Below are 21,660 nucleotides of genomic sequence, written 5' to 3' on the forward strand. Positions count from 1 at the left end.
TTGTCAGTCAAAGTGTCAGGCTGAAGTTGGTTATCGTCCATCTGTCCGTCCACTGCAACTGATCTGTTGCTGCTGTCCGTCAGCATCTCTCAGCACACTCTCTCTCCTAGATTTTCGATCAGACGTGCTGATACACAAAACGGACACGCCCAAGTGAGCAATAAACTGACTCAGACACAGGTTTATTTCTGGTCTTTGCAACGCATTGTGCTAAAAAAAATTCCCCTTGCAAGCGATATGTCTGACTGTAAAAGCAATATTTCTGAAGTATAATTATATTTCATTATTACAGATCTATTTACAAAATCTAGAAATAGCCTGTGAGGCCTTGATGCCCTTTAACAAATGCATTGATAAACATATGAAAAACAAAGAAAACACAACTGTGAACAGGTCAACACTGCATTCGAAGGCAGGAGCGGTTCTATTGGTTTTGTGTGTATGTGTGTGTATATGCGTGCCACAGTGTGTTTGAAGCTCTTGGATCAAAAGGTATTGTGGATGTTTGGGCCAACGTCCAGCCCTAATTACATACAAGAGGAAGGAAAGAGCGCTTTTGGACAGGTGGGCGATCTCGGCTGGCCTGCACACTGACAGTTTGAGTGAGAGAGCGCCCACTAAATCCTCGGTGCCTCCAGCTCTCAAATAATGGACCAGGGCCGCAGTGGGCCCCCACCTGGCTCATATTATTCTGCTTACTAAATCTGAAAATGTGAGGTAGGAAAAGCATTCTTAACAGTGAATAATGACGGACTGTTCAACCCAGGAGGCACTAAATTTGTATAATGTGTGCTTTTTGAGATTAATGATACATCAACTGATTGCTATGAATTCCAAAATAGTATATTTAAGGATTGCAGTAAAAAAATTTATTGAGCTCGACAGAATAACGGTCATCTTGTTTCACAGCCTTAGGCAAAACTCCATGAATTTTAGCAAACGCAACTTGTTTTTCTCTGTGTGACAGCCCCACAGCTGCTTAAAATCCAACAGTTTGGGTGCAATGAAGACAATGCATGGTAGACAAACACTGGAAACAAGGTGTGGGAGTGATTAAAAAAAAAATAAAAAATACATATGAACGCACAGGCTTTAGATTTGTTTCCCAAAGGATCTCTGGTTTGGATAAATTGTATTTGGATGAACCGAGCACAGGCTGACAAGAAGTACTGTACCCTCTGCTGCTGTATGGTTCCCCTCAACAGATAGTAACTGTTGCAACAACCTGGCGGCGCAGCAGTCACTAAACGGAAGCCATTACTGAGCAGATTACGTTATCTGTCCACAATGCGCGCGTGTGCGTATGTGTTGGTAGATCTCAGCTAGGAGTGATGGCTTCCAACAGGCAGGTCCATCTGTCACCGTGGCGACAGTGCCTTGTGACCATGGGGAACTGACAGACGGTCTCCAAGGAGTGAAAGACTCACATCAGCTGTGTACATCAGCAGCCAGGATGTGACAGCCTTGCAGAGTACAGCTTTATTTAGCTTCCTCAACGCGCGCGTAAATGGCGAAATTAAATGTGACAGACGAGCGCACCGGTGTGACTAAATAGAAAGCAAAGAGTAAGGAGCGCATGAAAAAAAAAAAAACAGTTTTTCTTGCCTCATTATTAAAATAAGGAGAACCTGGGAGTGTGTTTTTTTTCCCTGCACTATGCCTTCTTTCGCATGGCAGGGGTGAAATCCCCTCCTCCACCACCAAATGCACACATCCACACAGAAGAGACCCCAGTGCAGATTATCTGCAGAGCATTGTCATAGAAACAAAGGATGGTGCAACGCTGGAGATTTACAACTCGCCCAATAGCTATGGATGTGTGAAGACATGGGGGGTTGTGGGGGGTGGGGTGGAGAAAGGCTCACCTTGCCTCTTGTGCAACAAGCAGTGGTTCACAGATACCTGCCTCCAGTGAACCCAAAATGAGCGGAGGTGAATCACGGGCATCTAGCGGGCAGACTGCTCCCCGTCATCATTGCTTTTCAGGACTGCATTGCTATTCGTTATGGTGCCACTGGAACGTGCAGTCAGCAGAATCTTTAATGTGAAGTGGGCAAAAATACGACGCTTCCTGCTCATACAGTGAATTGATTTCCTGCTTTGGTCTGTGCAGGAACCCATCATCAACGTTTATCTCTTTCTAATGGGTGTACAAGACTGTCCACATTATACCGGCCTCGTGAATGTGCATGCCGGTAACTGCGAGTTTGTTTACGTGGGTTATGTGAGTTCACGGAATTGTGTTTGTGCCTATCAGTGCATGTCCTCAAAGAACACTGATCCGTGGAGTGCTTTTTGACAGGAGGCGTTTACAAGCTGTCAGTTCACTTGCCTAACATTATGCCAATAAAAGCTATCTAGTGTGACAATAATCCACTTGGTGTTTTTAGACTTTTTAAGCCACAGACCCATGAAAAAAACACAGGGAAAAAACACACACATTTCAACCCCGTCTGTCTTCAAGGGTACAATAAATCTCCTTCAAACTGCACTTAAAGGCAATGAGGGGAAACAAACAAAGATAAACAAGAGGAAATACACCCTCTTGTGCTTTAACACTATGGATGCTTTGTAGATGGATGCCCTTCCAAGTAGCCATGCAGATAATCTGAGGTCTCGGACATTTGGGGTATTTAGCTTCCCATTTATCTAAAGGAAACAAGGAAAGAGACTGTTCAGCGGAGTGGGTTCATCAAATACATTGACATTTTCGAAATAGTTTAACACCTCTTGTCTGTGTCAGTCCCTCAACCTGCCATTTTTCCGTCCGCTGGCTATGTGGGAGGAGAGAAAAGGTCCATCTCTCATTCTGAGAGAGGAGTGCAAGGCCTGATTGCCCAGCAGGGACTAATGTGTCATTGCTGATTGATGAGTCATGAAGTGGGGGGAAAGAGAGAGAGGAAAAGAGAGCGGGAGAAAGAGCAGAGCATCATGGGGGTTTATGCGCCGCTCTTGTATCATCTCTCTGATCCTCTGACATCTTTCCATCCACAGTTCTCGTCCTCTCCGCCTTCACGCACTGCAGCTATCTTTTCTTTCCATTTCCTGCACACGGCTACACGCTGTTGTTGCAGCCAAACACAAATTACCTCACATTCATTGCAGCACCTGTCAGGCCTTACAAACAGGTAAAAAAAAGAAAACAAACAAACAAAAAAAAACATGCTGAGACAAATGGGCTTCATTTTCCTATAGCTGACTAATGACATGAGCTGCTGGGCTACTGAGATGCCAGGTTTCACAAATTCTACACCCAAACAGGTTTTTCGCTGACAAAAGCTGGTACAGAAGGTGTGCGTGTCCCTACGGACCTTGGAACATTTACGCCTTTTTAAAAAGGGGAACAGGAGAGGAAATTAACGTCTGTGGTACGGCAAGACATCGGGCCAAAATGAGTTATGTCAGAGCTTCGGTGGGGGCAGAAGAAGACAGGCAGGGGAAAATGAGCACATTAGAGCAGTGTAATTAGACAAATGAAAGAACGATGTATCACGAAACACGGGCCTGATTGAAGTAATAAATCATGCCTGCGTGCGTACAGGCAGCACATCTCAGGGTGCAAAATGTCCGTGGAATGTTGTGTTTCGTACACTTAACCTGTGAAACGTTGTCATCACCTGACACTCCGACCTGTGGGTGGTTCTTCCTCTGTATGTATTAACTGGACCAAAGGATTATTCATAGCTAATATAACTTACTCAGACTGTCAGGCTTTCTCACTGCTGCAGCGCACTGTAGCGGGTGTGGAATGAAAACACGCTCACATTTTTAACCTGATGTGTGCACATGGTCACACAGAGTGACAAAGACAGTGTGAGAAGGGTGAGGGAGCACACAGCCTTAACGAGTGTGTATCTCTATCTTGCGCTGGCCTTCTGGGATTGGCTCCCATCTTCATGTGGGCGAGTGGGTGTGAATCTACATACTGGCAGTGGGGGAATAGAAACAAGGGGGATGGAAGATTGGAGGAAGGATGGATCTCCCCCAATTAAAACCATACCAGGGTCTTTCTGCCGCGAAACTATAATTGGATGCACGGATCTTCATGTTTGAGACCCGACACTGGCTGCACAAAAGCGGTGTTTGCTCAGGGACAGAGAGAGATTCTTGATGGATGGAAGGAGAGTGAAAGTAAAAGAGAGCGCTAGAGAGAAAAAGATGTATGTGTATGATAAGCAAAGCTGACATCAGGACTCCAATTAGAGGCCAGTGTACCTCACTGCTACTGGTGGAGTGAGAAAGCAGTGAAGAGAGTGAGAGCAGGAGAGTAATTAAGGCGCTGTGTCTAGAACTTTGGTTTATGTTCTCATGAGTGCAACTCTGCGTGTGTGTGTGTGTGTTGGCACTGTAAGCTTTCAATACTTACTGCTACAGATATATTTCTGCTGGTTCCAAAAAAAATAAAAACAAAGGTTTGATAGCTAGTGCGGGACAAACGAAGAAAAAGGAGTTGGCACTGGTCCAATTTGTACTTTGGCTCACTAATTACTGGCTGTGTTGTGATGCTGGGGCCATTAGGCTCTTCATCAGGAAGGTTCTTTGTAAAATACACAGTAGCCAGCGCTTGGTACTTAAATGTGCAGTGCAGTTGTTCTATTTTTAATCTGCATGAAGGACCAGAGAGATTCTGTTATAGCACACTATATATTTAATTGGCTGTTATATTTGTTTCCTGTGTTTGTGGGTTTCTGTGATGACTGACATATTTCATACTAAACCCTGAGCAGGATAAAACCAACCATCAGAAGCATTTAGTAAAGCAGGTGTAATTAAAATGCTTCATTCGCATTTTCGTCATCCATACCTCAGTGCCATTCCTTCTGTCACAGTCATATCTGCCTGTGGCTATCAAAGCCAGGCTCTTACGTTTACACAAGCCAGGCTAAACTGCCTTCTGTCTTATTGGCAGCCCATAAAGTCCCTGCCCATGATGAGGCTGTATCCCTTTATGGGGCTTGTGTACACTAGCACGATGAAGAAATGCTACTCATTAGCAAAAGCCAGTGAGTGCAGGAGTGTGCTGGAGTGTGGGTGTGTGTGTCAAGAAGTGAGAGATTGTGACAACGTCGAAGAAAGGGATGGCGATCCAAACTGAGGTGGAGTCATACATGTAGATAAAAAGACGGAGACTCGACGCAAGATTACAATGCGACTTGGCTGCCATTTATCTGACCAATTTCCCTTGACACTTCTGAGCACTTAACCCTAGAGATGAGATAAACTCTGCATGTGCATGCACACACACACAGACACACACACACACAACCTTTTAGTCACTTGAATTAATAAGCACCAAAGCAAGCCATGGACAGTCTGACAGAGAAAATAGTCCAATTACTTGTATCACACAGTGCGTTTAGAGCTCTGGAGGTCTACAAGCCTGAGGGGAATTGAAGAGAAAATACCGAAATTCAATCATTTCAGTTTTATTCTTCATTCATAGTTGCTTTGTTTCCATTTAGTGCGTCTGTGCGACAGTGATTTTCAATCAGGGACCACGACAAAAGCAGGGTGGTACATGTTGAATAGCAGCATTTACATGCTGGTGCACTGTTGTCGCAAACACATTGAAGATGTACAGTATGAAAACAGTAGAAAAAGGTCACAGACTTCAGCTCATATCAAGCCAGCTAGCCATGTGGGTAGATAAAAAGGCACACTTGAACAATTGGTGTCCAAGTGACCAACGTTGACACGGGAATATAATAAAGACCTAAAATAAAAGAGAAGAAGAACCTGGGCAGAGAGTCACGGAGGATAGGAAAATATAAAGAGGGAGAATATTCAGATCTGAGTTTCTCTCCCATGTTTACACTTCTTTTCATAGTTCCTTCGTCTTCCCTTTTTACCCTTCCTTCTTCTGCCTCTTTTCCATTTCAAGACAGCTATAATATTCTGACTGCCTGTGCTTCTCTGTGTAAACACCTCACTCTCTATCACTCTCTCCTGCCACTTTACTTTCAGCAACATCCTCAGATATGACTTCAACTTTCTCTGTGGCTCCATCTCTCCTTCCATAACATAATTATCCCTCTTATCCTGTCTTCTTTGCGATCTCACTTTTTTGCTTCCAACCTCTATTTACATGAATAAATAAATATGTGTGTCAATAAAAGAGCTCTCTGTGAGCTGGAACAGCCTGCAAGGCAGAAGCCTATTATTTTTTCTGCTTTAAGCAGTTTCACTGGAAAGGTTTGTTTTGTTTTGCAAATACTTCAACATATGGGCACATAAATCAGAGAGCGACAAAGAACTTGACACCTGTTTTCTTCATCTTCCTCATCTCCATCTGCTCTCATCAGTTACAGTACGACAACAAATATGACAAATTCACTCAGACAACAGGCACACATAAGGAGAGATCAGCCTCCACTCACCTCTCTGCACCAGCATGGTGACTTCACTGCCTTTAGGACACTTGCTGAGCAGGTCGACCACCTGGTTGTGAGACATGCTCTGCACATTCCGCTTGTTCACTTCCACGATAATGTCGCCTTCCTTGAGGCCGCGACAGCGTGGGTAGTCCACGATCTGCTTCACTCTCTGCCCTCCGCCTCCTGGGCTGTCGGCGATGGTGAAGCCGAAGCCCTTGTCTCCTTTCTCCATGTGTACAGTGATGAGCTCTGGTTGTGTTGCGATGGATGAGGCCAGGGTGACCACGTCGCTGGGGTAGCCGTGCTGGGAAGAGGTGTCAGAGGCCACCTCCGCCGAGGGGCTGTGGGGTCGTGGGAGGCCGTTAAGGGGTGCTCCGCCGTTGGTTGAGCCATTGTTGTTGTTCTGACTGCCGTGGCTGGATGGCGAGTCGTAGCTGTTGGGGGCCTCCTGGCCGTTGACTATGATGGGGTCTTTGTTGTCAAGAATGGCCACTGAGGTAACCAAGCTGGTGTTGGGGTCATCTGGGTCAAAGGGCAGTGGGTAGCCACGGCACAGCTCCAAATTAACCATGGAGCCAATTGGGATGGACTGGAAGATCTTCACAACTTGGGCGTGGGTGTAGCCTAGCACACATGTGTCGTTGACACTCACAATCACGTCACCTTAGAGGTTGAGAAGAGGGAGCAGTTTTATTTTGCATGTGAGGGATTCATTTGTCAAAGAAACGTTTCGGCTTATTGTGTATCAGTGAGTGTTCAGAAAATCCAACTAAAGCAACATTCAAACGCAGTGTTCCTTCTCTGTAAACGCTGATAAGTTTAATACACCAACCTGTCTCCATTTTGCCATCGAGGGCAGCAGGTCCATCCAGAACTAGGCTCTTGATCTGCAGGAACTCGTCCGGCTCGTCACCTCCCACAACAGTGAAACCGAACCCCCGGCGACTCTTTTTCAGCTTAGTATTGATGAAAGTCCCCTTCAGCTCAGATCGGTTCCGAGTAAAGAAAGGCTTCCCTCCTGAACACACAAACACAGAAAGCTCACACTGTATCATTCTGATATACTGAGGTAGCAACACAAACTGAATTAAGGCTTAAATAAATTAGCTTCGGGTTCTGTTTGCATGCTCACTGTTCTCAGTAAGATACTTTTGCACACTGCATGAAAAGGCTCATGTTACATCAACACATAACCTTTACTCTTAGTGAACAGTGCAGCCATTTAAAATTAGTATAATGGCTATTGGTCATGTATGAACAAAAACAGGCTCAATACAATGAGTCTCACACAGAGCCTTACAGAAGAGCGCACAGACCTGTGGAGCTCATGTCTTTAATCTTAACCTGGAGCCAAATATGTTTATGTGAATAGATAAATAGATTAATCAGATTAAAAGGGAATGGGGTTAGGTTTGCATGCGGTAGAAAATGGTGGTAATACACAGGTTGAGAGCTAACTATGTATTAATTAAACATAATGTAAGCCAGGCTCTACAGAAAATGACTTCACACAAATGAATAATGAGGTGCTGGCAGAGATGAACAAAGGAATCAAGGTGAAAAGAGATGGAGAGAATGTACATTAAGAAGAGGATGCCACAGAGGAATGTATGCTTAGTGACCTGCAGTGCAACATTAGGTTATGCTGGTGCTACAGCTTATGCATTCAATGAAAAATGCATTACGCTTGAAGTCAGTTGGTGTCCTTGTTTTTGTGGTGGGATTTTATTGTGTGTATGTGTGTGGGTGTGTGTATGTGCAATGCCTTAGAATAGCGTTTTTCAGAACAGGGGAGAGGTAACAAAACTGAACATAGATGGCGGCTCTATCCACAAGGGATCCAGAGATGTAAGAACAAACCAGGAAGCAGGAGAAACATGAAAGTAGGTAGTTAGATAAAGAGATTTCAAATGGCGCCTTTCTCTGAAGGCCACGACAGTACGGCAATAGCAAAGTCAGAGAGAGTTGGAAGGGGGATGGGCAGTGAGTGAGACAGAATAATGGACAGAACCAACAACTGGACCAAAGACAGAGAGTGGTGGGAGACAAGACAAAAAGCCAGCGAGACAGTGAATGTGGGCCATAAAATAAAAGAGATCGATGAGGGAAAAGGAAAAGACGTCTGACAGAGCAGCATGGGAGAGTAAGAGGGAAAGACAGGGTGAGGCAGTTAATTCTCTGCCATGGCTGTGCTAATTAGACAAGCTGCTAGTGGGAGGCTGGTATAAAAGGAGCTGGCAACCAGGAGAAGGAAACACACAGTAATGGCTAGACACTGTGTTTGTAGGTGTGTGTATTGCTAAATGATGGGTGAAATCAGGCCATTATTTGATGCAGAAAATGGAACAAGCAACAAGCAACATGTGGCCTCAGTAAACACAGAGGAGCACAAAACCAAACTGTCCTTGGCAGTCATATTCGCTTTGACTTTACGAAAATACAAACACTGCCTCAAGTGCTCTCTTAGACAAATGTAATCTACTGTACATACCTGATGAGTTGAATTTTATTTTGCTTTTTAAGAATATATAAAACTTATTTAGAGAGCAGCTTCATCGTGTCAATTCATAACTGGTCTTCCATCATGAAAACGCAAACATGCCCGGAGGCACAGGCTCAGGAAAACAAACTACAGCGTCAGAGCTGAATTTGTTTCGACTCATAATAAGTCGCTCTGGGTTGTACAGCCTAGAAACAGAAAAGTAATGAACAATCTGTTTTTTTTATGAAGTTTCAGACTTCATAACTATGTAAAGGCACAAACTTACGTTTTTGTCCCATTGCGTTGGGCACTGTGGGTCCTGTCTCAGGGTCCCTGTAGGTCTCCTGGTGGTTGGCAGCATAGCTGGCCAGTGGGGGCCCTGCCAATGCTGAGTCCTCAATCCATTCTGCAACAGCAAGAGGCACATATTCTCTAGATGGGGTCTAAACAGGTGCACAGCTGCCCTACTTGTGGAAGAAACCAGGGCTTAGGGCTCTGGGACAATGTGGCCTACTGTGCTGTGTGTTTGAGAGAAAGCCATTTGGATTTCTATGAAGCTAGAAGAACTTGTGTGGGAATAGGTCTGATAATTCTCTGTGAAAATTATACATTTCCTGGTGTGCCTGAAATTCAGTTACAAAACCTCCCCGCAGAGCAAGAAGTGGTAGTAGTTCAGCTACCAAGAGATCATGTGAAAGCTACATTTTGGTTTCTCAACTCCCCACTGACATAAACTTGGGTTAAACGGAGTACTGAAATTTCATAAAGCTTTTAACACTCACATCTCCCGATTGAATAAATATGAAGCTGTTTGAAAGCAGAGTTTCTTCATAATGGCTACAATCTTAATCTCAATTAATCACCTTTCTATGGCATCACAGCCCCGATCATACTCCAACCTTCATTAATATTCTTAACAGTGATTTAGAATCAATGCAGAGGTGAAAAGAATGGGTAAAAACCCTGCTTGAAGGTATTGAGTTTTTTTGAAGAAAGATTGAGCTTTCAGACGGGGGGAAAGTCATCAGGTAATCGAATGGATGCGAATAATTTCTGCTGAATGAGCAGAAGGTGGAGCGTGATAGGAGAGTTCCCACGTGGGGCAGGCATGCATTTACAATTAATCTCTCTCTGCGGGACGTCCTGTGAATGCATAAGGTTTAAGACAAGGAGCAGGAGTAACCTGAGGTCGCCAATCAGTTGAGTTTTGGCAGCTATGCGAGCTACATCATCACTATTATCTCCATCGAATTTAATCTTTAGTGTGCAGATCACGTTGAGTGTTGAGTGCAAGTTGAATGTAAACTTACCTGTTCTTACCTGAGAAAGAAAAGCTTGCAAGATATTACCACAAACAAGAATCCAAAAGCAACACAGAAAACTGAAATTAACTTCAAAAGGGCTGCAAGGTACAGCTGCAAATAATAGTTATGCCTTTATGGAAGGGCACTTAGCAAATCATAAGGCAGTAGCAGGCGACATCAAATACTGTAGCAATTATTGTTATAAAGACACAATCTCACACACACACACACACACACACACACACACAAAGAAACATATGCAGACATCTCAGTCACACACATGAATAAGAAGAAAGGAAATGACGCCCTTGGTGGGGGCTTGTGAACGAACCTCGGATGTAGCGCTCACCTTCAGGTGGCTGCTGGCTTTGAGGCTGAGGCTGCTGAGGCTGCTGCTGTTCCAGCTGCCTGCGCCTCTTAGCCTCCAGCACTGGGTTCTCATACTGGGTCTTCCTGTTGATATGACTGTGGAAGGAGCGTCGAGTGGTTGAAGGGTAAGGGATAAGAAATGGAGGATCGAGAAATAGGAATAGGAAACAGGATGTAGGACAAGAAGTAAATATCAGCAGGAAAGTGAAGCGTGGGGGGTGGGGATAAGCGGGCACGGAGGAGAGGATAGGGTAATAGATGGGAGAGATAGGGTTAAGACAGAGAGGGGAGACATGGTTTTGATTAATACACAGTGACACAATACACATGCATCAATCCATACTTACACAGGAAGCCCTCACTGAGACATGCGTGACACAATCACGCCCACAGATCTCATCAAATATAATTTGATTAATTTACGGAAACTACAAACCTCTTTCACATCACACACAGGAGGTTTCCTGCTAAACTACCAGCAGAAAGAAATTACTTTAAAGCACCACATTATACGGCAAATGAGGGAAACGGTGAGTAACGTCTATTTGGAAAAATAAATAAATATTGGAGACAAAGAATAGAAATGCCACAGCCTTGAGCCCCCAGGTGTTGCTTTGAACAACATCAAAAACGCATGAAACATATTTGTATTAATGTTGGTGCCCAGGGGCTTCACACAAGACGAGATGAACACACACACACACACACACACGCATACACACATGAGCTGCATGTTTTCCCAAATGATAATGACACAAACAAAATGGCCTACATTTTCCGGTACACAAAAGACTAAAATAGACGAGGCGGAATCTGGCTGTGACGTCTTACAGCAGAACTGTACATACGGTTGAGCTGCTCCTGTTTACAGTAGGGTCAAGAGTTTCATTTGTTTCGAATGGAAATGCGTGAAAGCATTTCTATTTGTAAGCGAGGAGAAAAAAAAAATGCACGTCTGTGTGCAGCGCCAGCTTCTACATTTACATACGAGTGTCCTTGTGTGATGTTGCCTGCCTTTACATACTGCACACGTTCACTTACTCAACATAGTAGACCCCATACACCGGATCATCTATTTTCTCCCATCCTGGTGGAAGCTCTGAAGAAACAGACAAAAAAGACAGAGTGAGACAGGGGAAATGAGAAAAACTCTGCAAAGTTGCTGGGGGCCATGTATTGAGCCATCAGAGGCAAGCCCAGAGGAGACCTTTTGCCTCTCATTGTGTCTGCCTGTCAGTCAGTGTCCAAGACCAGAGTGACTCAACAGCTTCACAGGCTTGCCTCTCCCCCTCACCCCACACCCTCACTCCCACTGTCCCCTCACACTGCTGACATTTCCACACATCAGATAAGAACAGAGCAAGACCCCCTTGGGCATAGATGGGTAGATGAATGGAGGGATGGAGAGATGAAAGGAGGTGGGGGAAAGGAGTGGTGAAGGGGTCAGGGAGAGGGAAGACAGGGAGCAAAGAAAGCAGGGGGACAAAAAGCAAGAAGAGACGGGTAAAGGTGACATGGAGGGGAAACTGGCGGAGGAATAATCTATCGTACCAACCCAAAAATGGCTGACGATGTGCAGAGAAAGTGAGGGAATAACTGGATGATATTTTTTGCATGATGATATATTCCTCTCCTCAATGACAAACAGTCCAACGAATGCAGCAGAGAAGCACATTTTTAATTATTTTGATGGCTTGATTAGTGAGAAACCGGCTGTCCTTGGTACTGTGGCCGTGAACCTGTCTGTGTTTGTGTCCATTGTTTTTTTTCTTCTTACATAAGTCACCCTGTTTGTCTGTGGATTTATTACAGATCTGATTCCACCTGCACCCATTCCTGTTCTGTTGACGAATCAAGCTACTTCATTCGATGAGGTGGCGTTGAGAGCAGCGTGGTGATGCTAGCACGCATATGCACGGCACTTTTACAGAGTAAAAGTGAACTTTGTCGTAATCATGGTAATTAGGAAAAGATATGGATATGACTGGGCCCACTTCAGCAGTGTGTAATTGCCTAATGGTGCAATCGTGCTGTGTTTCACTTTCTGCAGTGCTTGCCAGAGAGAGTGATGTCATTATCTCAGATGGAGCAATCTGAATCAGTTCCGTAGTCTGATTACAGCGAACACATTGATTATTGGCTGACGTCTACATAGATAATGCCAGAGGCTTCTAATTGGCTACAAACATAGATTGTCCAATAGTCCTTAGCCCTGATGTATCCGTTTTACATATTATTACCCTCAGCCAATTAAGTCTTGCCCTGTGTGCAAGTAGATGGTAATTACAATCATCCAACTTGGAGAGCCTCCCTCTGCTTTCTAATGAGGAGGGCCCTTGGTTGGAGTGGAGTCAGCAGCAGATGCAAGAAAAAAAAAAAAAGCCAGATGGGAAAACTTAAATCGTCTGTACATGACACACATCGCTGCTGCTCACAGTTTAGGTAGCCATGACTTGTAAGCAAAACTTATTTGCAATTAAAGTTGTCAATTTGATGCTTATAAGCAACTCCAGCTACAAGTATGTCTATATTTTTACACCTGCTACATAAAAAGGCTAAAAGGGAATGCAAAGTTGCAGCTTTAGCATTGTAGTACGGGTGAACCTGCAAACTGGGCATGGTGAATCATCGTTTAGATGTTTTGAACTGGAACGTTGAATGGAATGTGGTCCCGCGTCGCCTCACGAAAAATTTTAATCACCCACTTGATTTCACACTGCACTAGTTCTGCTCCTGGAAGAGCACCTGTGAGGTGTGTGTGTGTGTGTGTGTGTGTATGTGGGACAGAGAGGGAGAGAAGTGAGGAGACGTGCTGCTTAACAATATGGTATAGATTTCAGTGAGTGGAAACGCAAATGACAAAGACGGAAAGAGAGGGAGAGATCTGCTACTTCTTCAGCGGCGCTTTCTTCTCACCACGTGCCCCTCCTCCCACACCTTCCAGAACATATTGTGAATTCGAAGGGGAGTCAAGTGTGATAAATTACATGTTTAACTGTTTGCATCTCATTCTCTTGATACAGTGCTGTGATTGATTTCTCTTGAGTAAGCATGTACCATGGGTGTGTGTGTGCCGACATTCATGAAAAGCGGGAGTCTGCTCCTTCTCAGAGGACTGAAGTTAATTACGTTTCTTTGCCCACCTGCATTGGATTGTTCGGATCGATAATTATTGAACATGTTCATCCAGTCGAGGGCTGTCTTATTGACACGGGACTCGTCTGATCTGATGATTATAACACAGCAGCTTTTTCAGATGTTAAATACAGGAGCTGCTAACAAGATTGAAGCCCTGCAGATGGTCGGTCGGTTTGACGGGGTGTCATCAGCTTTTTGCATGTGATGTTCTGTCTTTGCCCCGTTTTTAAAGGTTGTTTGCTGAAAACAGCTGCCATACAATAAGTAGATATTTATAAAGTAGATATTTCTCTTTGACTGACCTCTTTCACATTCCATAAATTCATTTATTTAATATGGAATTATAATAATATGAAAAATATATAGTTTAATGCAGCTTTAGCAGACAATGAAAAAATATGCTCAATTATGTTACTTTAATAGGGTCTTTTAATAAATCCCAGACCCCGGGGCAAACTGGAACGGATTACAGACCAAGCTAAAAGAAGGACGTTCAATATTTCACTCAATATGTATTCAGTGTTATTCTAAATCCAGCAAAAACCTTTTGTGCCTGTATTTCTCTGTACTTTCATGTTAAATCTTAGAGCTTTTACAACCATTAGTTAGATATCTCCCCTGATGGAATGACATCATTCATTACTTGTGCATAACGGTGCAGGGCACAGTCTCCAGACACCATTTATCCTGCACAAGTGGCTGCGCTGCTGTGTCTGATAGGCTAGTTAGGGTGCTGATGGGCCTCAGGAAGAAAGGCCTGTTGCCGTCTGGCTTAGACAGACACCCATTAGGAAATCATCATTACAACAATCCTCCTCGGTTCAGCCCTCGCCTCTTATGTATTAAATGACGAGCTGCTGATGTGCTTGAGCTTTGTGTGTGTGTTTGAGTGTGTGTGGCTGGTGGCATGTGGGTAAGTTGACACTCGTGTTCATGGCCACTTTTCTGATCACATGCAGTGTGTTTGTTTGTCAGTGTGGCATACTGTCTCATTTCTAGATGATTAGTCATTGTGATCTCTCACCAACTGTCAAATGAACTATGAACTCTATTAACTACTGTGACTATTATCCTTACTTACACATTTCCACAACATTATAAATTCAGCTGAAACTTTTGGACTTTAAACAATGATTTGGATGTGTGCAAAAGAAAGGTGACAAGGGTGGTTGGCTGAATGTAGGGTCATATGTGTGGTGTAAAAAATGTGACCTACCTAGGTCATTGTCCAGCTCCTCTGTATGTACCCCTTCTACTCAGCGGGATGGACCACACAGCAGCAGGGTTGGGGGGCAGAGAGGGGAAAAAAGAAGCACATCTGTGAGTCATTCAGCTACATCTGGCCACTGGGAGGCCGAGTTAATTGAAGCTTCTGCCTCGTGTGACAGTCCATGTCGACAACAATCACAAGGTGGTTTGAGGCAGCAGAATTTAGCCTGAATTATATACCACCTAAAGTTGTCTGTCAGCTGCTAATGAAATAACAACTATCATATTTCACGTTGTGAGCAGTAATGCACCTTACTGAAGGGAAATAAATGATGTCCTTATTAGAAAAATGCTATGTACTCCTCCGTGTCTGTATGTGTGGTTGAAATTATGTGTTAAACATCTCTCAGCAGGCAGGTCAGAGAGGGCATCGCTTCTTTGAGTTAGATGATGCGAATGATGCAGTCAATTCCTGGAAGCTGTGGGGAATCTTGCTCTGACAAACAGCTGAGAGCATTGCAGAGCCGTGCCAAGAAACGACTGCTCACCGTTTTCTGTGACCCAACACTGACACCTAAGGGCTGCAGGGGGAACAGCTGCTTTGGTATACAGCTTTGAATTTCACACTACCGCCACAACACTGAGAAATAAGTAGTGAGAGAAGGTATGTGGTGCTTTCCAAGACATGTTTTTGGTCAAATCTAGTAATTCTAATCCTAGTTATCTTCGATTTATTGATTTGGAGTTTTCTAATAGCCCTTTAAAAATGAAAAGATAAATCTGGTTAAATATTCTGTGTCATACAGTGCTTTTTTGTTGAACATGAACAAACATTATATCATAACATGGACGTACCGTCATCTTCACATTCTTCCAGGGGTTTCTGAGGCTTGTCCAGGCACCGAGGGTCTATCCAGGAGGTGGTCTTTGTATTGTGGCTGTACAGAAAATAGACAAAAACAGAATTAACTTCAGGTGATATAAATAATCTTCATTTCCTCCCATCTGATGTGTAACGAAAAGGAATAATTAAGGGTAATTAGCGTTTAGTATTTTAAAAGATTACAGTGCACATTTCTAGATGAACATCTGCTGGTTTATCATGAAGTGAGGGGCATGGCTATTCAGTCAAATTATCACTTGCAATAAATGTTCGAATCAGTTGATTCTGAGCTGCCATTTATAAAAGTCAACAGGACTCACTCTATACAGTTTTCTCCCCAACTCTTTATCATGTAGACTGAAATTTCCCAAGTTTTTATTCAGGTTTACCTACATATATGCCATAAAATACTGCCTGCATTTAGTGCTAAAGTGTGATCTTTATGCTACAGGTTATATATCACATTAAGAAGAAACATGGATCTGCAGCTACAGACTGAATAGAGAAATAGAAAATCGAACTGAAATTATTTTTTTCACTAAACTTTTTTTTTTAAATATATAGACTTTAAATACATCAAATATAAATACCACACACACGCAAAGGGCTCATAGACAGGGCCGGCCCTAGGCATTTAATGGCCCTAAGCAAGATGTCATTTGTGGCCCAAAAAAACTCCTAGTGCGGTCAACAAATCACACACACTGCTAATAACTGAATGAACAAACGCACACAACAGAGATGGACAAATCAGTTTCAAATCTCTTGCTGTATTTGAGGGTTGGCAAGTAACTACAAACAGTAACATTATGTGAATGGTAAACACAAATCATTCAAAGACTATGGATCCTGCACGATCATTTTGTGCAGAAAACAAACAAACTAGATATTAAACTAGAGAGTCAGCATAGAAATAGAAGAGAGAGAATGAGTTCTTAGCTGAACTTTTTTTGGGGGGTTTTGTCAGATTTTTCTCATTATTATGCTGTGGTCACACATATGAACTGAATGTTTAATGAATCAGAATCAGAAATACTTTAATAATCCCAAGGGGAATTTATTTAAGACTAGGGATGAGGGGTTTGATGCCTCCCTTTTTATTTGGCTTTAGATTTGTCACTTACAATTATGTTATAATCTCAGCATTGAGCAGCAATCAGGGTACATTCATGATTTTATTGAGAATCTTTATAAAGTTTCAAGGCGTCCCCGTAACCATAGTAACTCATGGTGCCAGAGGAGAAGGAGAGACGCTGTGTTACTGCCAGAAGGGCCACTAAATGTAGCCATTTACAATAATATACTTCGACTAAAGTCCAGACTGGGACGTTTTTTCACACACGTAGCACACAATTCTCAGTGTCAGACGTGTTCTCACACAACAAAATTTTACAACAGTCTCAAAATGACAACACAGGTCTGTGATGCCGTCAAAGACTAATTGATAACTGATAACGCTGCAGCAATGCTGCGGACAGACAGCAGAGAGACTGCAGTAAGTTCTTCAGACCATCAGGAGGAAAGAGACCGATATGAATCTGTAGGTTAATGGACGCGTGGTGTGAGAGCTTGTGAAAGGGTTAGTTGTATGAGTTTCACGTCCATTGCGTGAAAGTTGGCAGCCTTTGAGTGACTCAACACCATACAAAGTGAGGAGCAAACAACAAGAGTCCAAGTTAATGGTCTTGACTTGAACCAGCCACCCTCTAGTTCCCAAGCCAAATCCTTACCGACTGAGCTACTGCCACCCCATACCGAGGTATACACTCACTCACATACTGCATTGTGTATACATCCTGAGTTACTTACTCTATAAAGTAGACCTCTCCGTTCTCGGTGTAGGCCATCTCCCAGTTGTCAGGCAGAGGTCCCAGTGGGTCCTCCGGGGGAGGATGGCTCAGATGAGGGTGTGTCTGCTGTGTGCTCTCCGTGGTGGCCGGTGGTGAGGGGGTTGTCCCAATGTAGGGCGGGTCACTCCGGCGTGGGGCAAAGTTGCGCACCGAGTTATGAATCTCGTCTAACTCACTTGAGTCTCCTGGGGAATTTAATGCAAACATGGTTCAGTGTTAAAAACAATTTTCAGCAACAAAAAAGGTAGCTGTGAAAACAAGTAGTTGTTGCCACAGGAGGAGTCTTGATATGTGACCAAGCAAGAATGTCAAATGAAAATGGATTCTGCAGAAAAACAATTGCTCCCACAATTTAAATAATTCCCTTGCTGCGTTCATTTTATTAGGGAGCATGATTAGATAAAGAACAAGTTTGAGCAGGTTTGTTGACACGATAGACTAGAGCGTGTGAAGAAAAACATTTTTGAGATTGAAGAAAAAAAACTGATTGATATTACTAAAATGTTTCAACAACAATGAAATCGTAATTTTGCCTGTGCAGTCTCAGCAATGTTTTAGAAAGCCTCACCTGCCACCAGGACATGAACTTTCCAAAGATTTCCACTCTAGTTTTCGACTAAAATCACAATTACATTACTGTGGAGAATTATGTCTTAGCACTATAGACATTTACTTCAGTTAAGACTCCTTGGTGGGCATTTCACATCTAGAAGCTCTCAAGTGCTATCACCCTCATTTTCACACTCACACTTGAGTGACACCCTCACAGCTCATGCAATCACAGACGGCAAATAAACAACTTTTGGTCCCACCTTCTAAAAAAACAGTGGAGAGAGCTGAGTCAACTGCCAACTGACCTACTAACACACAAGGAGGTATCAAAAATCAAAATAAGAAAGTGTAGGGATATATATATATATATATATATATATATATATATATACACATATATACACACACACACACACACACACTATACTATACTATTTAAAATCACCACAAAGAGAGCTGTTAAAACAAGCACTGACATCAGCATCATACTTCCAAACATTTTAAATCAATCTGATTAAAATTGCCTGTAATTCACAAACACAAATAACCCACTAAGTATGAATGATATCATTTGAAACCACTTCAAAAATGGAGGTTGCTCAGTCATCCATCCTCTGCTTCCTACAGCCAGATGGCACTATTTTACATTTTTGGATGCATAGATACAGGCAGTTGTAGTCAAACCCAGAGACCACTTACTCACCAATCAAAGAAGCTCTTGTGTTCTGCAGCCCCTCACCACAGCAAAGTGCTCTCTCTGCCGCTCTCTCTCCACCTCCTTTGTGCTCATTCTCCTACTTCTTCATTTTCTGAGCTTATCCTTCTTCACAAAGCACAACTGTGTCTTGGTTTTCTTCCTCCCTCTATCCAATCCTTTTTCAGATTTGCCCACTTTGCCCCTTCACAGCCACTCCCTCTTTCTATTTAACGTCCTGCTACCTTGTCTGCACCCCTCCCACTTTACCCGCCGCAACTCAGATTCTCTTTTCCTCTCCTTCCAGACAGAGCTGCAGACAGGACAATCGCATTGAAGTGCTACACTCCAAACTAAACAGAACCCAGCATTTCCTGGGGTTGTTGTTCGAGACGGCTCTGCAAGCAGCTGTCTGTGTACTCACTGACTTCAGGTCTGTTTGTTTTAAAGGTGTCAACACCAGCTAAAGGAGCATGTGAGTCATGATGTAAGTAAGGAGGGATCATACTAGGAAGTTAGTAGTAAGTAACATACTACTAAAGCTTCTAAAAACGACAACAAGAAGTGAAGTTGATTAGTTGCAGGCAAAATTGTGAGGTAGAAATCCCTGTGTGAAAATGCAGACAAGTTAATCTAGCTACCGTGTACACACTGTGTTTATTAATGCCAAATAATAGTGCTTCATTTTGGCTGTTGCTTGTGTGAAGATGCCGAATTTAATTTAGTTTGGAGCAGAGTGCCAGCCTTAGGGTCTGTTCTGGGCTGGCGTTTTGTATCCAAATAAATGAAAATTGTGTTTAAAGCCATCAGAGACAAACTGCTCTTTACACGTGGCTTCAGGATGTCTTTCAAATGCATCTTGAGTGACCGACCGTTATTTGATTTCACTGCACACACTGCGGAATTACTTCACAGAAGAAAATGGACATCTGTGCACAGCCATGGCTAGAGTAAAGTTTGTTTAGTACACACTTCACAACCTTGTCCAAACTGACAGCATAAGCAGATCAGCTGGATTTGGTTTGTTCAGCATTCTCTTTGAATTACACTTGCATGGTCTGAGTGAACAATTTTCATTGCATCTTTAACAGTTTTGGTTGCATTCACCCAGTGGCTTGGATAGTGTCTGTCAGTAGATCCTCCCTGACTGGTAAACGCCCATGTCTGTCAATCTTTATAACTTACAATTATAACTAAAGCAAAAGTTTTTGGGGAGGGCAAACTTCAATTTATTTACAACAAACATCTTTTACATAGCCATTGGTATAGTCTCACAGTGTCTACTTTGCTATCTTTAGTGGTCCTTATGACTCCTGCATTTGCCAAAACCTGTGATTCCTATTCCCTCTCATTATCCAGCCACATACTATGCCTTCTCTGTTGTCCTCCTCGACCTTCTGTCTCTTGTACATACCTGTAAAGCTACTGTTCATGTCAGGGAGGTCCTCGTCGTCCTCCTGCTGCAGCTCTCCAGGCCCTATTCCAGCATTGTGCATGTCATTGTAGGACTTGGAGCGTCGGGGAGTCGAGTGCTGCGAGCCCGGCAGGCTACTGCTGAGCCCGTCTGGCAGTGGGGCATCACCGCCGTTACCACTACTGCTAATCACTTTCCCACCGGGGGGCTGCACCGGTGGCTTGGGCGTCCCATAATAGTTACCTAGACAACAAAGAAGAAGGCAGGGAGGGGGGATTAAAAAAAAAAAAGACAGAGAAAAGAAGGGCATTTTAGTAGGAGGGTTTGAGAGGAGGGGTCAAAAGGTTTCGTGTGTGTGAGTTGCAGGGGGTTTGGTTTGAGCCTTTGTATGCAAATTAAGAAGCTGGCTTTGTCTGTGAGAAAATTTGAATCTCTGAACCAAAACTGAATTTCTTTCTTGTTTGATCCAAATAAAGTTACCACAAACTAATAAATGTTTCATTTGTCAGACAATTCTGCATCATGAAATTGTCTGAAGACATTAAGGGAAGTTTGCAGCCAAACTGTTCTCTAGTGCCAGCACCACAATTCAACTAAACTGACAGTTTGGTGGAGAGAACAAAACATGCAGAGCTGATTTCTTTTCACAAATCGTGTCATTTCCATCCAAAGTTAGACCAGGCAGTCCTAAAGAGACCTGAAGATAAAGCCAACTTCTGAATGAGACAGACAGAACATTAGCATCCAAAATACAAAGGCAACAGAAAGAAGAATGTTTCAGTCCAGGTGGCAAGAGAACAGTCAAAATGTAAATTTGCAAACTGTTACTACATGGTAACATGCACTTAGGTGTGGCAGTATTGTACAAACTGGTTCACTGGCACGTCTTACTGGGACACTGGGAACTGAGCCATAATTTTACCTGTGCTGCCATGTTTACTTTTAAAAATCTATTAGCTAATCTATGTTGTGTTTACACATCATGCAACTAAAGTTACATCACAGACTACGGAGGCTGGTCTAACGTGTTTGCGTTAGCTACGTGTTTATAGGATTTAGTGGCACCTAGCAGTGACGTTGCAACTTGCAACCAAATGAATACTCTCCTACATGTCACCTTCTTTTTCGAAGGGTTTAGAAAAAACCCTGAATGCGAAATTCACATAAAAAGCAAAAAGTCAGCGTTTAGTTTGTCTATTCTTGGCTACTGTACAAAAAAGGCAGTCCAACATGGCTGACTCCATGGAAGAGGACCCGCTCTCACTGTAGATCTAAAGGGCTCATTTAAGACAGCAAAAAGACAACGTTCTAGTATACACTACTGAAATCATACTAATGAATTCTGAACTCTATTCTTGCAAATAAATACTAAATCTTACACACTGGACCTT

The 21,660-nt window shown here is 43.2% G+C and overlaps 1 protein-coding gene across 11 annotated transcripts in view; it reads right to left on the reverse strand.

Moving 5' to 3' along the window:
- Positions 1-21,660, reverse strand: part of magi1b (membrane associated guanylate kinase, WW and PDZ domain containing 1b) — a 130,585-nt gene that overhangs the window by 24,086 nt on the left and 84,839 nt on the right. For 9 of the 11 annotated variants that reach the window (XM_019274384.2, XM_027279783.1, XM_027279786.1 and 6 more), the window contains exons 4-12: positions 20,270-20,512; positions 17,569-17,794; positions 15,732-15,814; positions 14,884-14,919; positions 11,571-11,628; positions 10,492-10,625; positions 9,143-9,262; positions 7,207-7,392; positions 6,378-7,037 (exon numbers count right to left, since the gene is read on the reverse strand). In XM_019274384.2, coding sequence (XP_019129929.2) covers positions 6,378-7,037; positions 7,207-7,392; positions 9,143-9,262; positions 10,492-10,625; positions 11,571-11,628; positions 14,884-14,919; positions 15,732-15,814; positions 17,569-17,794; positions 20,270-20,512 — 1,746 coding nt within the window. The remainder of the gene's footprint in view (positions 1-6,377; positions 7,038-7,206; positions 7,393-9,142; positions 9,263-10,491; positions 10,626-11,570; positions 11,629-14,883; positions 14,920-15,731; positions 15,815-17,568; positions 17,795-20,269; positions 20,513-21,660) is intronic. The other 2 variants (XM_027279784.1, XM_027279789.1) reach the window with 1 other exon arrangement.

Source organism: Larimichthys crocea, chromosome VI (assembly GCF_000972845.2).
Source record: "Larimichthys crocea isolate SSNF chromosome VI, L_crocea_2.0, whole genome shotgun sequence".
In the NCBI taxonomy this organism is placed as follows: Eukaryota; Metazoa; Chordata; class Actinopteri; family Sciaenidae; genus Larimichthys; species Larimichthys crocea.